This window comes from Etheostoma spectabile, chromosome 5 (genome assembly GCF_008692095.1).
Source record: "Etheostoma spectabile isolate EspeVRDwgs_2016 chromosome 5, UIUC_Espe_1.0, whole genome shotgun sequence".
Taxonomy (NCBI): domain Eukaryota; kingdom Metazoa; phylum Chordata; class Actinopteri; order Perciformes; family Percidae; genus Etheostoma; species Etheostoma spectabile.
Window position 1 is genome coordinate 18,427,762 of NC_045737.1, and position 21,718 is coordinate 18,449,479.

General features: G+C 40.0%; 2 protein-coding genes and 1 long non-coding RNA gene across 4 annotated transcripts; 2 read left to right on the forward strand and 1 right to left on the reverse strand.

Annotated features, from left to right (window-relative positions):
* The first annotated feature begins 6 nt into the window (after positions 1 to 6).
* On the forward strand, positions 7 to 11,368 carry shoc1 (shortage in chiasmata 1). Of its 2 annotated transcripts, XM_032515488.1 has the most exons (17): positions 7 to 326; positions 763 to 993; positions 1,129 to 1,317; positions 1,456 to 1,548; positions 3,016 to 3,197; positions 3,281 to 3,353; positions 3,459 to 3,528; positions 3,826 to 4,001; positions 4,080 to 4,185; positions 6,263 to 6,374; positions 6,656 to 6,777; positions 6,886 to 6,973; positions 8,468 to 8,599; positions 8,845 to 8,994; positions 9,939 to 10,166; positions 10,206 to 10,743; positions 11,083 to 11,368. In XM_032515488.1, the coding sequence occupies exons 1-17, from the start codon at positions 26 to 28 to the stop codon at positions 11,166 to 11,168; spliced, it is 2,877 nt and encodes a 958-aa protein (XP_032371379.1). In that variant the 5' UTR covers positions 7 to 25; the 3' UTR covers positions 11,169 to 11,368. The 2 variants fall into 2 exon arrangements, with proteins under 2 accessions (XP_032371379.1, XP_032371378.1); XM_032515487.1 differs by having other exon boundaries at positions 9,939 to 10,743.
* LOC116689156 (uncharacterized) lies at positions 2,650 to 2,908 on the reverse strand. Its single transcript, XR_004331925.1, has 2 exons — positions 2,876 to 2,908; positions 2,650 to 2,795 (listed from the first exon to the last, which is right to left on the reverse strand). It is a non-coding gene; the product is annotated as an uncharacterized LOC116689156 (long non-coding RNA).
* Positions 11,369 to 14,282: 2,914 nt separating the features above from the next.
* Positions 14,283 to 17,362, forward strand: tal2 (T-cell acute lymphocytic leukemia 2). Its single transcript, XM_032515564.1, has 2 exons — positions 14,283 to 14,869; positions 16,085 to 17,362. Exon 2 carries the CDS (start codon positions 16,099 to 16,101, stop codon positions 16,435 to 16,437), a length of 339 nt encoding a protein of 112 aa, XP_032371455.1. The 5' UTR covers positions 14,283 to 14,869; positions 16,085 to 16,098; the 3' UTR covers positions 16,438 to 17,362.
* The last annotated feature ends 4,356 nt before the right edge of the window (positions 17,363 to 21,718 follow it).

Consider the following 21,718-nt stretch of genomic DNA (forward strand, 5'->3'; position numbering starts at 1 on the left):
CTTGATGCACACTGTTAACACAAACATGGAAGTAAAACCTGCAACCTTAATATTTTCAAAACCTGCTGCTATCACAAACACCAATGAGGACGTTTCCGACAGGAGGTTTTTAGAAGTTGGGTTTCCTGCTCGTAAGAACGACGTTGACACAAGTAGAGACGACTGTAGGACAGAGCGGAGCGTCGTGTCCTCCAGAGACAATCACAGAGGTCTGCTGGTTACGAAACAGCCATCTGAGAAGGACCTGGACCCGTTGTCCACCTTCATGATCCTGAGATCTCAGCAGTTGGCTCAGGTTACTGCAACACCCCAGAGCTCAACTCCAGGTACACTGTGATGCTAATTCGGTTGAAATGACTAAATAGATAATGCATTTATTAAGTGTTCCTATTATAAAGTCTGAAGATGATTTTCATCACCCCCTATGTTCTTGCAACCATACTCATCACTTTTTCTCCTGATAACTAGATGTTTTTTGTATATATGCATGTCACAATAAATAGGAATTATAGGCCAGTGGTAGGTAGGTAGCCGAGGTTTAAAATAATCATCAAGAATCATCAGAAACCCTACCTGGACTAATTTATATTAATATGACCATAATTGACGTTTGACATTGTGTAGGATTTAACTTAGTTTTTAAACGTTGGCTCCATCTTGTGGTTATATCAAGATTGCTTCATCAGAGTTTTATGCATATTCAACTATCCAAGTAGTAACTGTAATTATCATTTATATTATTTATCATCCTATTTTTATCAGCACCAAACGGGCACCAGCAAACACCACCATCCGCGCATCATCAGCTCCCTCCAGAGCAGATGCAAAGATCAGATCAGAGGCCCATGCACATAAGTGGTGCTGTCTCAGGAATTGCCACCAGAGAGCAGAAAGCAGTCTTTCAGTCGATGGGTCAACTCATCAGTCATCCTGTTCGTCAGTCCATCCCTCAGGACAGACAGGACAGCAGAGTAGTCCAAGTCCAAGCTACCGGTACAACACTTTCACACCACCTTCCGTTAAATATAGCAAAACATTTCTTAATTTGTCCTTGTTGGAGAATCGTGAGGATACGATTGTATTGTTGTAGTTTGTTACTCCAACCCCTGTGCTCCCACTCTCTTACAGAGAGCCAGCAGCATGCCCACTGTGAGCTGCGGGCCTTTGCTCAGCCTTGTTTAAACTCTGCTCGACAGCTGGGGCTCAACTTCCCAATATTGGGAGACTTCAGCTGCCTGTCCCCGGACCAAACACACTTCCTTCTCAAACAGCAGGAGAAGGCGCTCTGCAGGACACAGAGCGCAGAGCTGGTCAGAGGTACAAAATATCATTCCATATTCCAGAAACACATTTGTACAACCTTAAATTTGGCTTGCAGTATGTAGTACAGATATATTAATTCAGTACATTGGTTAGAAAAGATGTGAAAACCCCTCTGCTGGCCTTGTGTTACAGATCAGAAAGTGCTTTTCGACCAGGCAGCTCTGATTCATGTGCTGGTGACATTCAAGGAGCTGCTGCTGAAGTGCGACCTCAGTACTGCGTTGGGTCAGTATAAACTGACTCTAAACCCCTTCACTCTTGGTTTCAAATCTTCACCATTTTTGTATTTAAGTTATGAATGTTTACTATGAATGCTCCTATCTGGCATCGGACACAATTTCAGGGTTGTTATTAAGACTGCACGAAATGAGGAATATGCAATGATGCCGTAATGTTGTTGAATATCGCAATAATGATATAACTTGTGATAAATGAACAGATATTATAATGTAGCCTACTGTGTTCTGCTTTTCTGATGCTTTCAGTATTTTGTTAAAATACAACAATTTGCTTGTTAAATTTTAAACAAATGACACAAAATTCTAGCCTTGATGTGCTTTGTCAATTAAATCAGTTTATTTTTTTGGTTCAGCAGATAAAATACCTGTAATACTGTACTATACAGAAAGTTACGTTATTATTAATCTCAACACTATTCGCTCCTAACTCCTGTTAAATCATTGTTTGTTTTTTGAAGTGTATTAATCCGTGTTCTGTACTCATTTAGATCTCATCTGATCAAATTTCTGTCATTCAAACAACTCTTGAAGTTTGAAACGTTTACAGCCAATTTGATAAAACTACGGGTTTTATTTGGGCTTGGGTCCATAAATACAGTTAATGGATACAGGCACGGAGAACTGAAGGCTCAGTTAGCAACGATTAGCTCTGGGGTCTACGCGGAGAGGGGTAACAACCAGACTATTACGTTCGGGGACCTTTCACAGCAGAGTGGCCACGTTGCGTTACACTTTACTTTAAGTTTTCTACATAACAGTGACATGACGCTGTCATGAGCGTGTTATAAAACATTATAAACTAGTTATAAACGTTTGACATAACACTTTTATAGTGTCATTCGGTTTTGTCATGACAAGTTATAGGTATTGGTAGGGTTAGGGTTCATGTGTCATAACTTTGTTCATGACAGTGTCATGTCACTCTTATGTAGAAAACGTCAAGTAAAGTGTTACCCCGCCTTGTTTCTATGGTTTTATTAGAACAGTAAATCCCATTGCAAGACCACCAGCAGAATGCTACTACAGTATGCTCTGAGAGGGAGCGGGCCGATGTTCCCACATTTCTAAGAATTTTCTTTTTCATTAAAAAATGTAGCCCTATGTTCCCACAGTTCTTTTTCATACATTTGTATCAGATTTTACCCCCCTTTCTCCCAATTCGGTAGCCAATTACACCCAACCTATTATCCAGTAGCAATGGACTACAGATGAAATGTAACCCTAACCCTAACTCTAACCCTAACATAGGAAAAATCTTAGAAATGTGGGACCATTGGGCTGTGGGAACAAAGAGCCTAATTTTAAGTGAAAACAAATCTTAGAAATGTGGGACCATAGGCCTAACCCCTCTGAGCAAGTGCAACGTTGACGCTGTTTGTTTCCCAACCCTGACTATTACATAGTAGTAAATACCATATTGAGATGTTTATGGTCTTCTTCTTATGCAATAAAGATTACCTGATCAAGGCAGCTGAGGTGTGTGCTGAGCGGAGTCTGGAGCAGCTGGTGAAGAGGCTGCAGATCCTCCTCTACCTCAATCACAAGAACGAGGAGTGCAACCTCAAACTCCTGGAGCTGCAGCAGCTGCTGATTGCATGGCTGCACGGCAGGACAGGACAGAACACTGTGGAGAAAGTCAGTTTGACCAGCATCTGTCCTGTTTCAGTGTTAATTTGTGAAACACTTGCTATAATCTTGGTTGATTTGTCCTTTTTCAGATTCTTGTCATAATATCAGTCGACTCTGACGACATCAGATCTTCAATCGTCAGCAGTTTGAGCCACGCCGCTGGTGAGCGACCCTTGATCTCTGATCAGCTTATCAGCTTACAGCTAACAGCAGCACTACTAATCAACTAGATGTTAATGTATGTATGTTTGCTTGTCTTTGTCTCAGGTGCTGCTGTAACTGCACTTTGTCCTGAGGAGGACAAGAAAAAACTTAACGGTGCCAGTGTGGTCAGCAGGTAAAAGTGCATAGTTGTTTATAAATGCATAAATCTCATTCAAAGTTTGTGGTGGGTTTTTCACATCCTAGTACTGATTAAAAATATAAAGCAAAAAGTAATTTAGTTTGAGTTTTATGAACATTAAGTAAAAATCATTCCTCATATTGTCATACTGTATGAGTAAGTAATAAGAGTGCTTTGGTGTGTAAAATGGAGAAAGTGGCAGTTATTTTGCTGTGTTGAAGGACATAGTTCAAGCTGATATGTTATGTTGAACAAAGTTCACGTTTTCTCACCCCCATCCTGTTCCATCAGCACATGCGACAGTGTGTGTGTGGTGGTGTATGAGCAGCACGTAGGGCCTGACTTCCCCTGGAGCTGTTTCTCTCTGGTGGTGGAGTATGACAATCCAGGCCAGTCGCCATGGGTGAACGTGTGCAAAGAGAGGAGCATCAGTCACCTCGCCTTCAACACAATCCTCTCCGACACTGGTCAGCTGCCACCACGTACATATTACTAACACCATTGTACGGTGATTTGTAATTATATGTATTTTTTTTCTCGAAAAGAAAAGGAAAAAGCCTCGTGGTGCCTGGAGGACAATGTGCCATATGTTTTGTCAGTGACAGAGGGGCTTCTTAACTGTCCACTGCTGCTACAGACACTCGAGTCAGGGTAAATGTTCCCCTTCATTTACTTTACTTTTTAAATTACATCCATTTAGCTGACGCTTTTATCCAAAGCGACTTCCATTCACACACTGATGGCGCCGAGGGAGTGTCTTGCCCACGGCCATTCGACATTTATCCAGTCAAGTCTAATTAAATCATATGCCTCTTGTAAGAATAACAAATACCTGCATTTCCAGTACATTGCCATACTTAGACAACACCCAATATTACCAAAACTCAATATAATTTTAAAGCAGATTTAAAGCATGATGAAAGTATTTTGACTAAGAGACTCCATGGCAACCAAAAAACTTGCATCATAATCAGCGTTTTATATAATCTACTGCTCTGCGTTTAGTTTTTAAGGGGAAATTGGTCAAGATTTAACAGATCTTTCAGACATTGAAAAATTGGGTTGGTTAGTATCTGTAGTCTCATTGTGCTGTATGATCCAGCTCTGCTGTACATGTTTAGATGATCACTAAAGTCTGTTTTGTTTTCCTTAAACCATTCTTTTACATATTTAAAGTGTAAAATGTTCAGCATTCATTTACAGTTTTTCAATTACTTTTTACAGTTATAAATGTTTTGTTTGTTTCGTCTTAGCCACTTCTGCCTAGTAATCATGGTTAAGAAAAAGGCTAAGAGAGTCATTAAAGATCCAAACCCCTCGGGTAACTTTTCTCCCTGTCGAGGTCGTGAAGAAGGTAAATACACCAGCACTGAGAGGCTCAGGAGGAGCTTCTACCCTTAGGCCACTAGGATCCTAAATGAGGAGACTCCCTAAGGCTACATCCACACCACTATGTTTTTGTTTTGAAACAAAAACCATCTCCGTCAGTTTAAAAAAGGGTTTAAAATATGATTTCATCTTTATAAGGGTCTCTTTAAAGAAAAAAAAAAGTTGCCTATGAGCAGGCGCGGTGTGTGTGTAAATAAATAAATAAAGAGCCTAACACTGCACTTCATTCATTTAAGTCCAACGTTTAGTAAGTTGTAGCATCGTCTTCTGTCCCAGTGCCATGCAACATGCTAGCAGTGGCATTTAGACTGTCCTCTGACAATGTTTTTGTTTTTTTGTAATAAACCCAAATTAACAAAGTTGTACCTGATGTTTGTTGCACTCTTTATTTTTTATTTTTGGTGGCATGGTTGCTGGTTCTGATCTTTACATGATTTTTTTACACCCACAGGTGTATGATTTTATTGCTTTCATGGGAGCACATCTTTGCTCGATGGGAGCTCAGCTCCCACTAGCTCACCCGTAATTCAAACCCTGGTCTTGGGCGCCTAGTCTGCTCACCTGGTAGCGCGCGCCCATATAAAGAGGCTCAGTCCTCAATGCAGTGGGTATGGTTCCGACCTGCGGCCCTTTGCTGCATGTCAGTCCCCCTCTCTTTCCCCTTTCATGTTTAAGCTGTCCTTTCCAATAAAAGCCCAAAATACCACTAAAAAAATCTTTAAAAAAAAAAACCCATCTCAGTCTATGCAAGTGTTAAGGCTCTAAATCAGAAATAATCTCCGTCCATATTAAGTAAAAAAGTAAAACCAAGGATTTATTTGCCTGGACCAACAACGAGGTGGAACAGTTACTGAAAGGGACAGTATGCGAGCCTACCTAACTGATAAGACGTACTGAGATGGGTGTCGGCATAGTTTTTTCCAAAGGTCTCTGTTTCCGTCCGTCCAGACTACAACGTAACCGCATTTCAAACTTAAAACGGCATCAGTAGCATTTCCTCACATTTGAGAGGCTGGAACTAGATAATACATAATTTACCAAATTAATAATAATCATTTTGAAACTTGAAATTCATTGAAAGTAATAAAACAATTATCATATCATATCATATTCATTTAATCATTTCCGATTTTCTGGTTATACTTGTATATCTCTCTTAAAGTAACCTCCACCTCACCTCCAGATAGAATATTTCTTTGGAGAATATGTTAAGAATAAATCTCCCCACAACAATTTCTACCGTCAGGCTTTTAAGTGTTTCTACCATATTTGCCAGTGATGATAACCTATCATTTTAAACCATATGGTGAAAGTTGTCTGTATTTGTGTTATGTTACAGGTTTAATATAACTGTGCTTGAGAGGAGCCACTGTCCGTCCCTGCAGATGCTCGGAGGAACCCATCACTACGCTGTAATCACGGTGGACGAAAGCACAGCTATTGTCATTCAGGTACCATGAACCTGCTGCATCCGTCAAAACACACACACACACACACACACACACACACACACACACACACACACACACACACACACACACACACACACCACAATCCACTATGATGCTGAATTTCTTGTGTTTTTATCTCCCTGTAGTGAGGTCCTTGAATATTGCATGGAAATGTTTAACAAAATCTTTATATTAACAACAATAGCTGACACTTATTCAGTTTCTGTAACTCTTTCTGTGTGTGTGTGTGTGTGTGTGTGTGTGTGTGTGTGTGTGTGTAGGAGCAGGATGAACTTTGTCAGGAGAGAGCCAGTGAGGGAGTAGTGATGAGGCTCACTGCTCTCTCTTTGCAGTACAACTGCTGTTGGCTTATCCTGCACTGTAGCGACAGCCATGGAGGAGGGTCAGTGTCCATACATTTATATGTAAATGCAGAACACACGCATACACACAAACATCTTCTAAAAATAGACTCACCGTCACTGCTTTTGTCTTTCTTTTGTTATTGCAGATTTTCCAGCGAGGCGTTTAGCAACTTGGTGTTGGTTTATTCGTCTCTGGTGCTCTTCAGTATGAAGTTTGAGGATCTAGACGTCAAGGTAGAACACACACATGATTTATTGTTCTGCCCTCCACTGTTCTTGATTTTCAACTATATGTCATTGCTGTCAAATACATTCCAATCTCTCAAATGTCCATCTGTTAACGACAATTAGACCCTATCCCTATCTTAAATGTATAAGGGGTAGAGAGGCCATGGGTAGACAGAACCCCCCACCCCCCAAAAGAAGAGGTAGTAAAAGAGATATTGGTGATTAAATGTGCATGTGTACGCATATACACTATACCTACTTTACTGGGAAGCAACTGATCTCTAAGAGACAGGAAATTAGACGTGGATGCCAGCTAAATTTAAGAGCTGATATCATAATTGAGGCCACGTTGACTGCAAAGTAATGATGAGGTCACGTTGACCATGATGACTTCACGATAAACCATTATGCAATGATGAGGTCATACTGATAGGAACTAATGACAGCAATGGAAAAATAAATGCCATGTTAGTCTACTGGAAAAAGTCTTTTTGGGCCAGAGGGCATCACTTGACAGGCCAGGAGTTGCAGTTCCACTGTTTGGCCAGTATGTTCAATGTGCTTTAAAGCATGGGTCTCAAACTCGCGGCCCGAGGGCCAATTGCGGCCCGCGGGATGATATTTTGTGGCCCCCTACTTGACATCAAAGTTAAGTGTTAGTGCGGCCCGCGCGTTCTGAAACTTTTTGTCATTGCGCATGTCACTTATGGGCTATAGTAGTCTCCTGACAGCGGCGTAACCGTTGTCAAGCTAGCTAAGTACCCTTTGCGGCAAATGCCTGAGGTTTGACAATGTGATGTCTGTTGTTGTGAAATGCACCAACCATATCAGATCTAGGGGTTTAAAGCACCGGCAGTTCCGCGCCTTTTTTTTGAGGAAATAGAGGGTTTTTTTGGAATATTTGATGCGGCCCTGCCAAACCCAGACTCTACTTGCAGCGGCCCCCAAGTAAATTGAGTTTGAGACCCCTGCTTTAAAGCCTGGCGCAATTCCTGGGCGCCTGATCCCCCCCTCCCCGCTCCTAAACCAACTTATCCAGACTCTGGGACTAGAGGTCACAGGGGGGTGAGTGGGCGTGGCTTAGCCCCTCTTTCTAGCGTTGCAGATGTTGATACCTTTTTCACTAAGGCAACTTTTTTATTTCCAGGGAAAAGGCCCTTGAGCATATAGTTAATCTTTAAAATACACACACATATATACACTACTAAACTAACTGAGAAAACATTGGAGAACCCTTTTGCAATTATGTAAGCACATAATGTAATCTGAAAACTGCTGATCTGGTTAAAAAAAACAATGCAACTGATCCGAGCAGGTATTTTGTCTATAATGGAGTGAAATGAAAATTTTCTAAATGACCCCAAACCTTTGACCGGTAGTGTACTTATAAACCAACACTTGACTCGCTCTAACCACTAGATCTCTCAACAAATAAAATGAAATGGAGATGGTGGGCAAAATAACAAAATAAACCACTTGGTCTTCTTCTGTGTTTGTCAGGTGCTGATTGTGTCTGACGTGACTGAAATAGCCAAATGGATCAGCCAGATCTGCTTCCACAGCCTGATGGCCAGTAAGAAGGACCCTGTGGACTACCTGGACAGAGACTGGCTGACTGTGATTCCCTCAGAGGTGATTTTACATAGGAAGATAATGGATTGGTCTTGTAATTAGTTGTAAAGGATTTTCTTTGGTTTCATTAACTACTTCAACCCAACTCATACAGAGTACTTACAGGCTAAAATACCTGAAGATTTGCTGGGGCTCCAACTTAAACTTTTTATCCATATAATTTATCTTGTATCACTAACAAATATGGCTTGCAACTTAACACTAAATGTCTTTCATTTTTACATTTTTGTTTTCTTTCCCTCCAGGAGGAAAAGTGTCTGATGCAGTTCCCATGTATTAACCCTCTGGTTAGTCAGCTAATGCTGAACAGAGCTCCATCCATCCAGTGGCTCCTGGGGGCCTCACTGTCTCAGCTAATGGAGCTGCTCCCTGAGGTGCCACATAAAGTTCTCAAGGTGATCACTACTAGTGATGTCACTACACTTAAATACACTGTGTGCATACTGTATGTTGTTTTTTTTTTGCTTTGTAACAATATATTTTATGTCAGCGGCTTAATACTGGTGCTGAAAGCCAAGAGGTTAATGGGATTAATACTTATTTCTAAAAAAAACTTTTTACAGCCACCAATCTTCCAACAAGTGAATACTATCAGTCTGATTATTAGACCAGATTTCTGTTACTTTTTTGCAACTTTACATTTTCTTTTGGCCTGAGAGTACGCTAAGAACCACATTAACTTACAATGTGTTATGTTGTCTGGATAGGATGCAATAAAATTAAGCCATGAAACATCCACTCCAGTTAATTGAAAGTCTGGGCAGCCATAGTTTTTATATTGTTCAATTTTTTGGTTATATTATTACATTTAACATCAAATGGTGTTTGTGATCTATTTGTTTGTGATCTTTTTCATTACTAAGAATAAGGGCTACAACCGTTTAGTCTATAAAATATCAAAGTAGTTAAAAACACCCAACACAACCTGATTAGTCCAACCAACAGTGAAAAACCACAGATATCTCATTTACTATAATATATTTCAAATAAAAGCAGCCAATTCTGCAATTATGAGAAGCTAGAACCAGCAATTGTTTCCTTGAATAATGACTGAAACAATTACCAGATATATTTTATCAAAATAGTCAAATAGCCTGATCGACTAATCATTGCAGTCAACTAAGAATAATAATGCATTATTGCAGTTCCCAGTTAGTATCCTTTTAGCATTAATTATTGAAATCTTTATGCTATACCATAAATTTAATTTCTACAGGACAGAACATATATTAAATGTAATTCACATTAAATTGATAAACTTAGGGGCTTGGAATGAATGAAATTATTTTTTCAGGGACATTTTAGCACTTAATAGCCCATCTTTTCTTTCGGGTTTTAGCTGTTCAATGACACCACCTCCCTGTACACACTGACCCCAGCGCAGCCAGAAGCTCAGACATTCATCACTGAGACAGACCAACAGAGCAGTCCACCAAACAGCTCCTGCACCACCACTGCTCACCCCGAACACATGAACCCTGATCCACAGCCAGAACCCCCCATCAACCCCCACCCAGAACTATTCTGTAGTGACCACAACACCAGCTTCCTGTTCGGAGCTGATCGCAGCTTCTGTCAACCAGACCCAGGCTCAGTGGTGCAGGAGAGCAACACAGATTTCAGACTCGACCTGAGTTCTTCCTTTGGCAGCCCAGATGTTCACCTCCAGAGGAGTTGGAACAGCAGGGATCCATGGCAAGAGGAGGACAGAGGCAGAGAGGAGGTGGCGTTTTCTGGCTGGAGACGCAGAGCTGGGGCAGTGGGGAGAGTTGTTGTAAGAGTGAACGATGAGTGGGCACAGAAAGCTCCTACAAACCTCTACGCAGACACTCCTGGAGTCCACCTGGACAGTCCTTTCAAGCTGGACTCTGCGTTCAGTTACAGCCCCGTCCTGCAGCAGCCGGTCAACAGTCAGATGTCCTCGTACTCTACAGTCTACACTGACCTCCAGCATCCAGAAAACCCCCACATTTCCTATGGTCCGAGCCCTCCTCCAAAGGCCACGCCGTGGAGTCAAAATCAAAGCAGCTTAAAATGTCTTAATAATAGAGAGGCAACGACTTTTTCAACTAACTATGGCTCCAAATGCTGGATAGGACAAGAGAGGAAAAGAAGGGGTGAGGCTGCAGGTTTTGTTGGGACAGGTGAGTAAATAAAAGCAAGGTGTTTTTCAATAAAAGCAAAATGCGACAATGGAAACAGACTTAATAAAAATGAGACTGAAACCTTTATCAAAGTCATATTTCCATCACGCAGTCCACATGGTTTTCCACCATTTGAGGTTTAACTAGTTCTCTTTTTAAATGACGTTATCTTGTTTTGCTCTATATTAGCATAACAAGAATGGATAGAAACATTTTCTTCCAAATTGATTCCCATTTGCACTACAGTTGGATGGAAACCTGGCTTTTATCGGTTTTTGACTCTTTTTTTTTTTTAAAGTTTCATTTTATTTACTAGATTGCCTTGTGTTTGTTTTGCAGTGGTGACACCAGTGAAAAGGGGGAGGTTAAGCTATGAGAAGGTGCCCGGCCGAAGTGACGGACAGACGAGACTTAAATTGTTTTAGTCATGAATGCTTTTTTTTCTTGAAAAGACAAGAATTTGTTAAATTAAAGTTATTAATTGCATAGTTGGAGTTATCATTCAGGTAAAATTACGTTTTACTTTGCCTGGTTTGATTTTTTGGATAAAACAGTTTTGGCATATATTCTATTTTTAATAAGTAATAGTGCCCTTGTCCGTTCCTGTTTTATTTTTTTAAAGAATTAGAAATAATTTCACTCAGTTTGTTAATATATTTTATTTTTCGCTAATATTTTAAAATATTAATTTTTTGTAAAATATAGTTATAGTATTTATTATGCCTTGTTTTGAGATGTTTACGCTTGTCTTTCCAAGCACAAACAGTATTTGTGATTTATTAAATCAAACTTATAACACTTGTTTATAATTGTGTGTATTATTTAATGTCCTATGTTGGCGTTTATAACCTGATGCTGATGTATGAACAGATGAAGAATGCACAGTGGTAATTTAATAAAATGTCTTTTCAAACGTTCAGCTAAATACTTCCCAATAATAAACATTAAAAAAAATCTTACATCTACATTGTGTTATATAAACACATAATTATTACATACAGTACATACATTTATTATGTTTACATACTGCTTCTAAGTAATAAGGGGTTGTTACCAATTTCTTTTTACAAAATAAGATTAACCATCAAGATTACAACTGTGTGCACATTCTGCTTTTGTTTTCCTCCACACAGAGCATGCTCGGTAGTGAAAAACAAACCTTGATTTATGGTTTGAGGAGTGGGATCGAGGGTCTTTCCCAGCTAAACTGATAAAGCGTCTCATTTTAGCAGCTCCAATGGTGGGGCTATTTCTTTTTTTTTCATTTAGTGAAGCAATCCCCTTATCATCGTCTCTCAGCATGTGGAGAGAGTGCTTATCTTCACGAGCCAGCAGAGTGAAGCCAGCTCCCTCAGGAATGATCCCCAGACAAAGACAACCCCGAGGGACATCGACTCCAAGCCTCTCTGCCTCTGGACAGCCACATCCAGTACTGGCTATAGCCACCGCCAGGCTTTACTTTTTTTTTTAAAAACATCTCTGTCTCTGCCGGCCTCTGCCTTCTAACAAGCAGTGGACAAACAAAGAGACATACTAAATGGTTTGTTTTTTTAATGGCACAGGAACAAAAGCTGTGGGGCAGGATGGTCAAAGGAGTCCCCATATGACGGCTCGGTAAATAGCAACAGTAATGGTGCTGTAATTACCCCAGCCTATACTAAAAGCCCAGGACTGAATGGGACAGGGGAGATATTGTGGGAATTAACAGGCTGTTTAAACCAATGCCATCCTTTAGATTTGGATCCCACTCTGACTACAGCTGTAAAGGTCACACAGCTGTTATCTTTAATCACAGGCAGCAGTTAACTGTCACCTGTGTTTCCTCTCCTCTGTAAATAAAACCCACAGCCCCAGCAGAGGAGGGGATCTCCTGTGACTTTAAGGTGCACAGTTGTTTGCTTGAACATGAACTGGTTTAAAAATTGGGACAAATTACAAATCCCTGAAAGGAAATTAATAGCGGCAAAAGCAACACAATGTATTTTGACGGAAAGAACAACATGCAGCAACATGTTAATACAAATAGAAGAGTTAATGAAGAATAAAGCACCGTGCATGATCATTGGAGACAATCAATCCATAAATTTGTCCCAATACGTGTTAATAAAGTGTTCAGATTATCCTCCATACATACAAAGTATGGTAAGACCCGTTTTAGCTTAAATATTCAAGTTATTACCGTGACTGCATATCGTGACTTAATTGTAGTTCTTCTTTTTTTTTTATATGAAGTCAAGGTTTGTTGAACTTTATGTCTTTACAATTGAATCGGCTGGTGAAGTTGTGTTTTAATTGACTTGCAAGCGAGGGAGCAACTTCTGAGTGATCATTATTGGGAGAATAAAACTATATTTATTTTATTTGTATAACAGGGTGCCAACTTCAACCTTTTTTTTTTTTAAGAAACAACATACAGTGAAAAGGGAAAAGGAAAACCAGACATGTTTGAACTCTTTTGATCCCCAACTCGGAAGCAAATCTAGTTCCCAACAGTCACGCTTAATCAGCAGTGAATAACATGGTTGTCGACTGACTAATCGATTATTCAACTAACTATTGTAGCTCTACTACTGCAGCACAAATTCTTTGTCCAAGAATCATCTACACATACAAGTCTAATAAACACACGGGGAGCACTAATATTTACAGCAGTAACCTCTGTTATTCAAGCTCCTTGCCGCCAGACGTGACCTCATAAGATTTAGTAGTAGGCTTTAGAAGTCATCTCTTTTTGTTTGTGTACTTACATATTAAAACGTTACACTTAATTTGACCTTATTAATTTTTCAAGAAGCTTCATAGCATGTCATGCTTCTTCCCCAACCTGTATGACAGATACATTACACCAAATCAGGTGTAATCTTCACCTGGCCATGTAGGTGTGATGAAAGTTCACTGACTGGCCCACAGCCTACTGTGAGTGTGTCTGCAGACCTTTAGACTGCAGTGGAGGCTGGATGGAGCCAGAGAGCGGAGGCGCCTGGCCTGCAGGTGCAGCCTCTTGGACGTGCAGCAGGGCCCATGAATGGCCGATTCAGAAAACGGCCCCCATTGGGCCCGATCTCCAGGCCCGGGGCTAATCCCAGCCCCTAATCGGATTATGTAAATTTCTACTCCACACAGAGACTTTTATGGAAGGCTGCGTCTTTGAAACAACACTTGAAGGCTGTAAAAGGAACAGAGACAATTGGTTAAACTAGACTTGTTTTTTTTATCTGAACGGAGGTTGAAAGTGGGAGGCAGAGAAGGGGGGAGAGAGAGGAGAGAGGAGTGGTTGGAGAGAGGTGAGTCAGGACGCTGTAATTTATGTGTGGCTTCTTGGAATGGCTCAACAAGATTACCATAGTCATAACAAAACCCACATTGTTCAACTGTCAATCTGGATATGGTATTTTTACCTTTTGTGGCCCAATCAGGCTGAATTCAATAGCAGAGCAGGCAGTGATATCAAGGTCTTTTTACAGTGCAGGGGATGGTGGGATGTCCATGCCTAATGTCTGAGAAACAGAAAAGAACAAGTGTCCACAGCAGTAAGAGAAGGATCAGAGAAATGAACGTCTCAGTTTCACTTCAATGGGAATGTATTTGTCACCTTTAGTGCAAACCTTCAAGGATTAAATGAGCAATGAATCATAAAAGCAGCACAAATAGTCACTTAAAGGGCTGTTGAGAAAAAAAAACACCCAGAATCCATTCAAATGTTGCATAGAGACACCTATGACAATCATTTAAAGTGATGATTTATGGACAATATAGTCATGAAGCCACCTCCATTGGTTCTACATGGTAGAAGAGGAGGGGGCGTGTGTTTTAACAATCCCTGCTCAGTTAACAACACCAACCTCACACACAATGCCACAGAGGCTCCACGACAACACACGTCACACAATAGGGTTCACCCTGCTATAAAATGTGGGATGCGAGCATGCAGCAGTCTTACCCCATCCCTCCCTCCCTCATACTCCCTCTCGCCTTTACTCTCTTCTTCCCTCTTGCCCATCAGGATCTCTCAGCGAGCATGAGAAGACACAACTGAGAGGACATTTACGCCGGACTCCTGGATACTGATGACCTGCGGAGGACAACTCTGCAACTGAGATTTCTGCACATTTCTACACACATACAGGTGAGACATCTGTGGTATATTGAAGCATTTATTTCCCCTTCAGGCAATGTGTTTCCACTTTGGCAAAGTAAGTCATTAATCACAAGGAGATGTGATGTACTCTTTGCTTGCAGCTGCAATGGTAAAAAAAATGATGTGTAATTTGAAGATCAAATTATCTGTTCAAAATAATTTGAGGTTTTTGTCGCAGAACAGCCTTTATTTAACCGTAAAGTCTTGTAAAATATAGCAGGGCTTTTTAGCATTTAATAGCACTATTTAAGCATTTAAGAAAAGGCTCATGCTTTAAATTTAAATTAATTTTTAATCTGTTTACTGATTCCCAATGGGGAAATTATAATTCACACTCTGTGTCCACACTTTGTTAGTTATCACATTTATAATTTAGTTGTAACATACATTTTTAAGTGTTTATTAATGTACATTTGTGAACAGTTACATTTAACATGAAAACACATGTTAAACTATATTCTCGTTCATTATCCGTTCATACACCAGCCTCAATTTATGTGGGCACCCATTAAAGAGGACCTAACCATCCATTAAAGGTTTATGTATTGCATATTATAATAACAACAACAACCATACTACTACTACTAATAAAAATAATAATAATAATATAGGGGGGTTAAAGTGTTTCCAAAATCTAAATTTAATGTGAAAGCTGGTACGAGCCAAACAATCTCTTATGAAGGAATTCCAATTTTTTCTTAAAAGAGGTAAAATACGAGGGTTTTATTTTGCGGGAAGAGGCCACAAATAACATAGATTTTGATAAATATTCTTGTACAATTTTATTAAATAATTTCTATCAATATCTGCAATTTTTGTGCAAAGAACTACAGTAAGGTGGCCAGTATCCCTCCTAATATACCTTCACTCTATTTTTTGCTTCCAGTCAGTCACCTAGTCAATTAGGATTATTTTCATTAATGATTAATCTGCTGATTAATGTCTTGAATAATTGTTTTGCCCATGTAAAAAAAAAATCTAAAGTGAAATTGTCAAATGTCTTGTTTTTTCCAACCAAGGGCTCCAAAACCCAAAGACATTCAGTTTCGTACTGTTGTGTGTGACAAAGACGAGTATAAAATATTTTAGGTTTAAGAGACTGGAAATTGGGTATGTACATGCAAAAAAAACTTTGATTATGTAAACAGTTGCTGATTCATTTTCGGTCAATCAACTAATCAATAAATCATTGAATCTTTGCAGCTCTACTCCGCACCATGACCAGGAAGGTGTTCACCAACACGAGGGAGCGCTGGCGCCAGCACAACGTCAACACCGCCTTCGCAGAGCTCCGCAAGCTCATCCCCACCCATCCTCCGGAGAAGAAGCTGAGCAAAAATGAGATCCTGCGTCTGGCCATGCGCTACATCAACTTCCTGGTGCAGCTGCTGGAGAGCCAGAGCGGTCAGCCAGCCAGCCACTCCCCCACCGCTCTGCTCACCTTTCTCAGAGGAAACATGGAGCAGCTGCACTCCCCTCCACATCCCTGGGCCATGACCAGTGACACTGAAGTCCCTTCACCTGGATCCAGCTGCGACAGCTCCGAGGCCTGGTAGAAACCACAAAAAAAAGAAACCCTTGAGTGGACCTTCGGACACTTTCCTGGGTTTAAGAAACTGATATTGTCCTTCCTCAAGACTCATTTTTGTCTCTGCATTTCATGCAGAAGATGCAATATTGTGTGATATTTGTGGACTCCAACCGTGGCTAAAAAATGTGCTCACAGCCTCCATGCTGATCGGTGTTCAAATATGCTTTGCGGGTTAAAATTAATTTGTATTCTGCATGGATTTGTAAACCCTGGATGTACAATATACCCTTCATGTCTTCATGTTAATATTCCTTGTTGCCGGTCCACCTGGAACTAATTTAGTTTGCAATGACAGGGTGTTTTGCAGTTGAGGAAAATGGAGGGGATTAAGGAATTTCTCATTTCAAGCAATAGATTCAGCATTTGAATAGATAAAGGCTCAGCCAATTCTCCAGCCTGCAATCGTCTCAAAATAGCCAAGGGCACTTTTTTTCTTTTTCTTTTTTAAATCGACATGCTGTTTTTTTCTTGAGAAGACTAAATCAGACCTTAATTTTTATTTACATAGGTTATGTGACTTCAGAAGAAATCGTTCTGTGAAAGACTTTTGCTGTTTCTCACCCTTTTACACAACAATGTTCAGTATTAGTTGATTACAAATTTGTGATACTTAGGATTGGGCTGAGGAATTTCAGCGAAACTGTCAATCCTCTTTCATGCTTGACCACACAATATCTTCTCATTTCAATGTGTTTTCATTTGAGTTTTTGTAAAATACGCATGTCATATAGCCAAAGATTATGAATTGATTGTCTACCGTGAAGAGTGTGCTACTTATCTTCTGATACCTCTTTTGTAAGTTATTTTGGTGTGCTTGTGAATATACAGTATGTTATTTATTTCAACTATTTATTTATTTAATGACTTGTTAATAAAAATACTTTCATGGATCTTTTTAATTAAAGATGTCACTATAAACGTTTGTTTTTTTTTAAAGCAGGAAACGTTTTAAGGCTACCAAACATTGCATTTCTGAGTAGCCTACACTCCAAACTATGAACTAAATCTTAGCCTGTGTTTTTTTTTTTTTTTTTTAAACAGTATTGTCTTTAGACTAAAAACAGTTAGTAGGCATACTAAAACACCTGAGTTTTGAGTATTGAAGAATATGATTGTCCAACAATGAAATTCACAAGGAATTGGATGGAAATACAAATACATTGTGTTTAAACACAATGTACACCTAATAAAACTAAAAACTAAAAACAAATGTAAAATTAAATCCTGGAAAAACATTCTTGTTGCATAGGCACTAATACTGTACCATTTCCTGTTAGTATAAAACTGTTTAGTATGTTGATTTATTTTCTATGCTAACTGAAAATACATAGTATACAGATAATTGGCATATACTATTTACAATTAGTGTGTAGTGTGGAATAAGGACAACACTGTTAGAATCCTCTGATGAAATCATTTGACACTGTGTAAGACAACTGTTCTGAAGTTAAGAGTGGAGCTGCTGCCTCTTTGTTGGTGCTCAATAAGCCCAGAAACATTTGTCCACAAGTCCTGTGATGAGCATGTAGACACAACGCTGACCTCTGCTCTCTGTCCACTGACCAGAGGTCTGTGAGAGGAGTGCTAAAAGTGACAGCTTAACTTGTGACCCCAGGAGTCGGAGGTCATTCTGCAGTCAAACACTGTCCAGTTGACCAATGTGCAGAGTTTTCTTAGGGAAGAGGCCACTTTGTTGCTATACGTGGTATTTGACAACATTGAAGTCCTAACTATTAAGTGTAAAGATAGGAATTACTTGAAATGAGACTACAGAAATGTCAGAAGCCACCGATTCATTCCTGTTAAATTCTAATTATCTACGTAAACGCCTGTACCCAACATATCAATGTAAAAAATGTTACTGTGCAATCAAATTAAATGTTCATATGGGAAACACCATCAAACTATCCAAAAATAACAGATGAAAATAAACTATAGTTTTAATTAGGACCGCAACAGAAGATATTTTAATCATTGATAAGTCTATCTTTTTTATTAAACAATGAATTTGTAAGTCTATAACATTTCAAAAAATTGTGAAACATCCCCATTAAAATTTCCCAGACTTCAAATGAACATCTTCAAATGGCTTGGATATTCACGTCACTATAATACAAAACAAAGGAAAGCAGCTGCTAGCAGAAAATAGTTGTAATTTTTTTCTTAATAATTAGAGCCAAATTAATTATTAAAATAGTTTTCTGTCATTGGACAAACTGATTAATGGACAATGTGTTTCAGCTCCGGTTCCGATATTAGCGGTTTTGTTTGCACCCGTCTCCTTGTATGTCATTTAAACCGAGGTCAGACATTTACATGCCTAATCGTCTATTGTGACTGTGGAAAATGTCCCCTGTTTTCAGGCAAAAGGCTGTATCTAACTGAGCTGAAGAGTAAACACGGAGTTGGTTTTGAGCGCTTTTACTCTGGCTGTTAAACTGGCTAATGGTGTGTAAACGGAGCAGAGGGCAGCTGGATACACTGCCTGTAGGCCTGTGGGAACTGACAGGTGATTCTTTGTAATCCTGCAAAAATACTAAATAAATCGTATTATACTGGGTGAGGGAAAACAACTGTACAGCGGCAGTCTGCCTCTCCCACAGCATGAATTTTGGAGGTATTTACCTCTCTGCGCAAGGTATTTCCCTCTTTGTGCAATTTCCCAGAGAATTGAGCAATTTCATGATGAATTGAAATAACACCAAATGAAACTACTGTGGGTATTAATAGCTGGACATCTTGGTTATATAAGGTGCAATATTTAAAAAAACAAAACAGTTTAGTTCTTTGTATGTTGAATATTTTGGTAAATTTCAGACTCCCTAATGTTCAATAACTCAGTCATCATTTGAAACTGGATAGGAAGACGTGACAGCTTTTCCCCATATGCTGTCAGGCTGTGAAATGCCTTTTGCTGATACACCTTATTTATAGAAATCGCCCAATCACAGTGTGAGCATTACTCTGACCTCAACTTTCTAGCAGGATTATGAAACCCTGCATTGAAAATAATAACAAATCTGTACGCTTCTCATTCCCTCCACCAAGTATATTTGCCCGATTGACTATTCTCTCCCAAGTATGTGCGTAATCGTCTATTGAGAGCACATTTCCTTATCAGCGTCTAGCACACTGTCTGAATCTGTTATCACAATGGGCCAGATCAGTGCAGGCAGCCCCTCGCTCTCCCGGCTGAGGCGCCCATGAAAAAGAATTTCTGGAGTTGGGTGCCAACCGATAGGCCCTGAGCTCTTTATCCCCTTAAAGCCAATTCACACTCTGCATGTTTAAATATCTCAGCTCAACCCCTGCCCTCCCACTGCCGTCATGCACTCAAACCCCCTCCCCCTTCCTCCGTTTTCCTCTCGCTCTCCCTCACCCCTCTATGGCTGCAACACCAAGCGTGGACTGCCGCCACGGCCAACCTGCAGCCCGGATGGGAGGGTGGGATGCAGGTGCAGGCTGGTTGGAGGGTAAGAGAGGAGGGGTGTCATCCATTGTTGGGTTGGACAGCATGCTCTCTCCTCTGGAGCACCCTCTGATGGGGGAGCCCACTGACAATCACGCATCCTAATCTGATTATGCAAATATCTACTTCAAAAAGCAATACGCTGTAACCCTTACCCTGTGGTGGAAAGAGTGAGGAAGGAGGACGAAGGAGAGGAAGCAGTAGGAATGTACATAGGAAGGGCGTAGAATGCCCATTTTGCCCTTTTTATTCAAAATGTTGTGTCAATTAGTTTTACTATTTTATGCAACATCCTGGTATACCTATCATTAGTTTCTCTCACACGCTCTCTGTACCACCAAGGGAGGTCTGAGGGAGAAACAGTAAACACTTACACACTCTGAAAGGCCACTGACTCCCTCAACAGGCCATTGAATTCAATATTCAAATGCTTTTTGTTTTTCCAGACGTTCCTGAATCAAGCGTCAAAAGGAATCTACAATGTTAATGAAGGGACCAACGTACCCAGAGTTAAGATTTAGACGCCCAAACAGTCTGAGGTGACATTTTCCAAGAACAGCACAGCCTCAATGCCACTGATTCTTAAAGGCATGGTCAACAACCCCCGCCTCCCGAATATTCACACCAAACTGACCCCTCTGGCCCCAGCTGGTTTTGGAAATCAGCTGCCTCATTCTACTTCTGAATACATGTCTACAGCCATGCTGGCGGCTCTGTGAAGCTGTACTTACTGTAGCCACAGTAATAACTTAGCTAAATGCTAACAATCAGGATGCCAACATGTTTATAATGACACTGTTAACATGCTGATGTTTAAAGAGAGTCTCCCCCCAGCAAGCCTATTTCCATCCTGCAACTCCAGCGCCTGAGAAGCATTTAAGAGTAACAAGACAGAAGACTAAAGAGATTAAACAGTGCAACACAACATTTAAGAGCCACCTCCTCTTGAAAATGTATCTGCCCTCATGGGCAAAAACAATCCATTGCATCAACCTCTGGTTTGGGCCAAGTGAACATAAAAAAATGTTATTGGGTTTTTCTCTTTATAGACCAGAGAAACATTATCCAAGCCAACCAAGACTTCAAAATGCTGCCAACGATTGTCCTTTAAAGACATTAAACTTTAGCAACCTCTCCACCACAACCTGTCATCCAAAAAGTCCTTCACACTAGCCATTATTACAAAACCAAGAGGATGAACTTTCTGCCCAAAAGTGATGCGGATAGAATTTAAACCATTACACCAACACACTAGCAAAACTCCCAATGTCACAAAAACCAACACATCTTTGGTCACACTAACACTCCTACACTTCAGTGGAATGCTGAAAACTTCTTGCGCATGCATCCCCATGGACACAGAGCGTCCTCAAAATACTGCAGTCTGTTCATTCACTTCTAGTATTTATATAAATGACCTGTGTCAGAATTCAACAAAAGCAGTGTAAATTTTATGCAGATGACGCCGTTTTTTATTGTTCTGCCTCATCCTTAACAAAGACCTACAAATACCTGCAATCTGCTTTCAACTTTATTCAGAAAAATCTCCACAAATTGAGACTGTACTATCTCTGACAAAACTAAAATGATGTGCTTCTCTAAATCAAGGAACATAGACAATGCTTGTCAGATTGTTACACTAGATGAAAAAGTAATTGAACGAGTATTAGTCTACAAAGATCTTGATTTCATCTTAGAAGAAAGTTTGTCCTTCAAGCAGCATATAGAGTGTCTAACAAAAAAACAGAGTAAAGTTGGGTTTCTATTATAAAAAAAA

What these genes read in the sequence shown, in the direction of transcription:
- shoc1 (XM_032515487.1), top strand. Translation starts at nt 26, where the DNA reads ATGGAAGTAAAACCTGCAACCTTAATATTTTCAAAACCTGCTGCTATC. An exon ending in GAGCGCAGAGCTGGTCAGAG is followed by an intron (nt 1,318 to 1,455) that starts GTACAAAATATC and finishes CTTGTGTTACAG; the next exon opens with ATCAGAAAGTGCTTTTCGAC. An exon ending in GCACAGCTATTGTCATTCAG is followed by an intron (nt 6,375 to 6,655) that starts GTACCATGAACC and finishes GTGTGTGTGTAG; the next exon opens with GAGCAGGATGAACTTTGTCA.
- tal2 (XM_032515564.1), top strand. Translation starts at nt 16,099, where the DNA reads ATGACCAGGAAGGTGTTCACCAACACGAGGGAGCGCTGGCGCCAGCAC.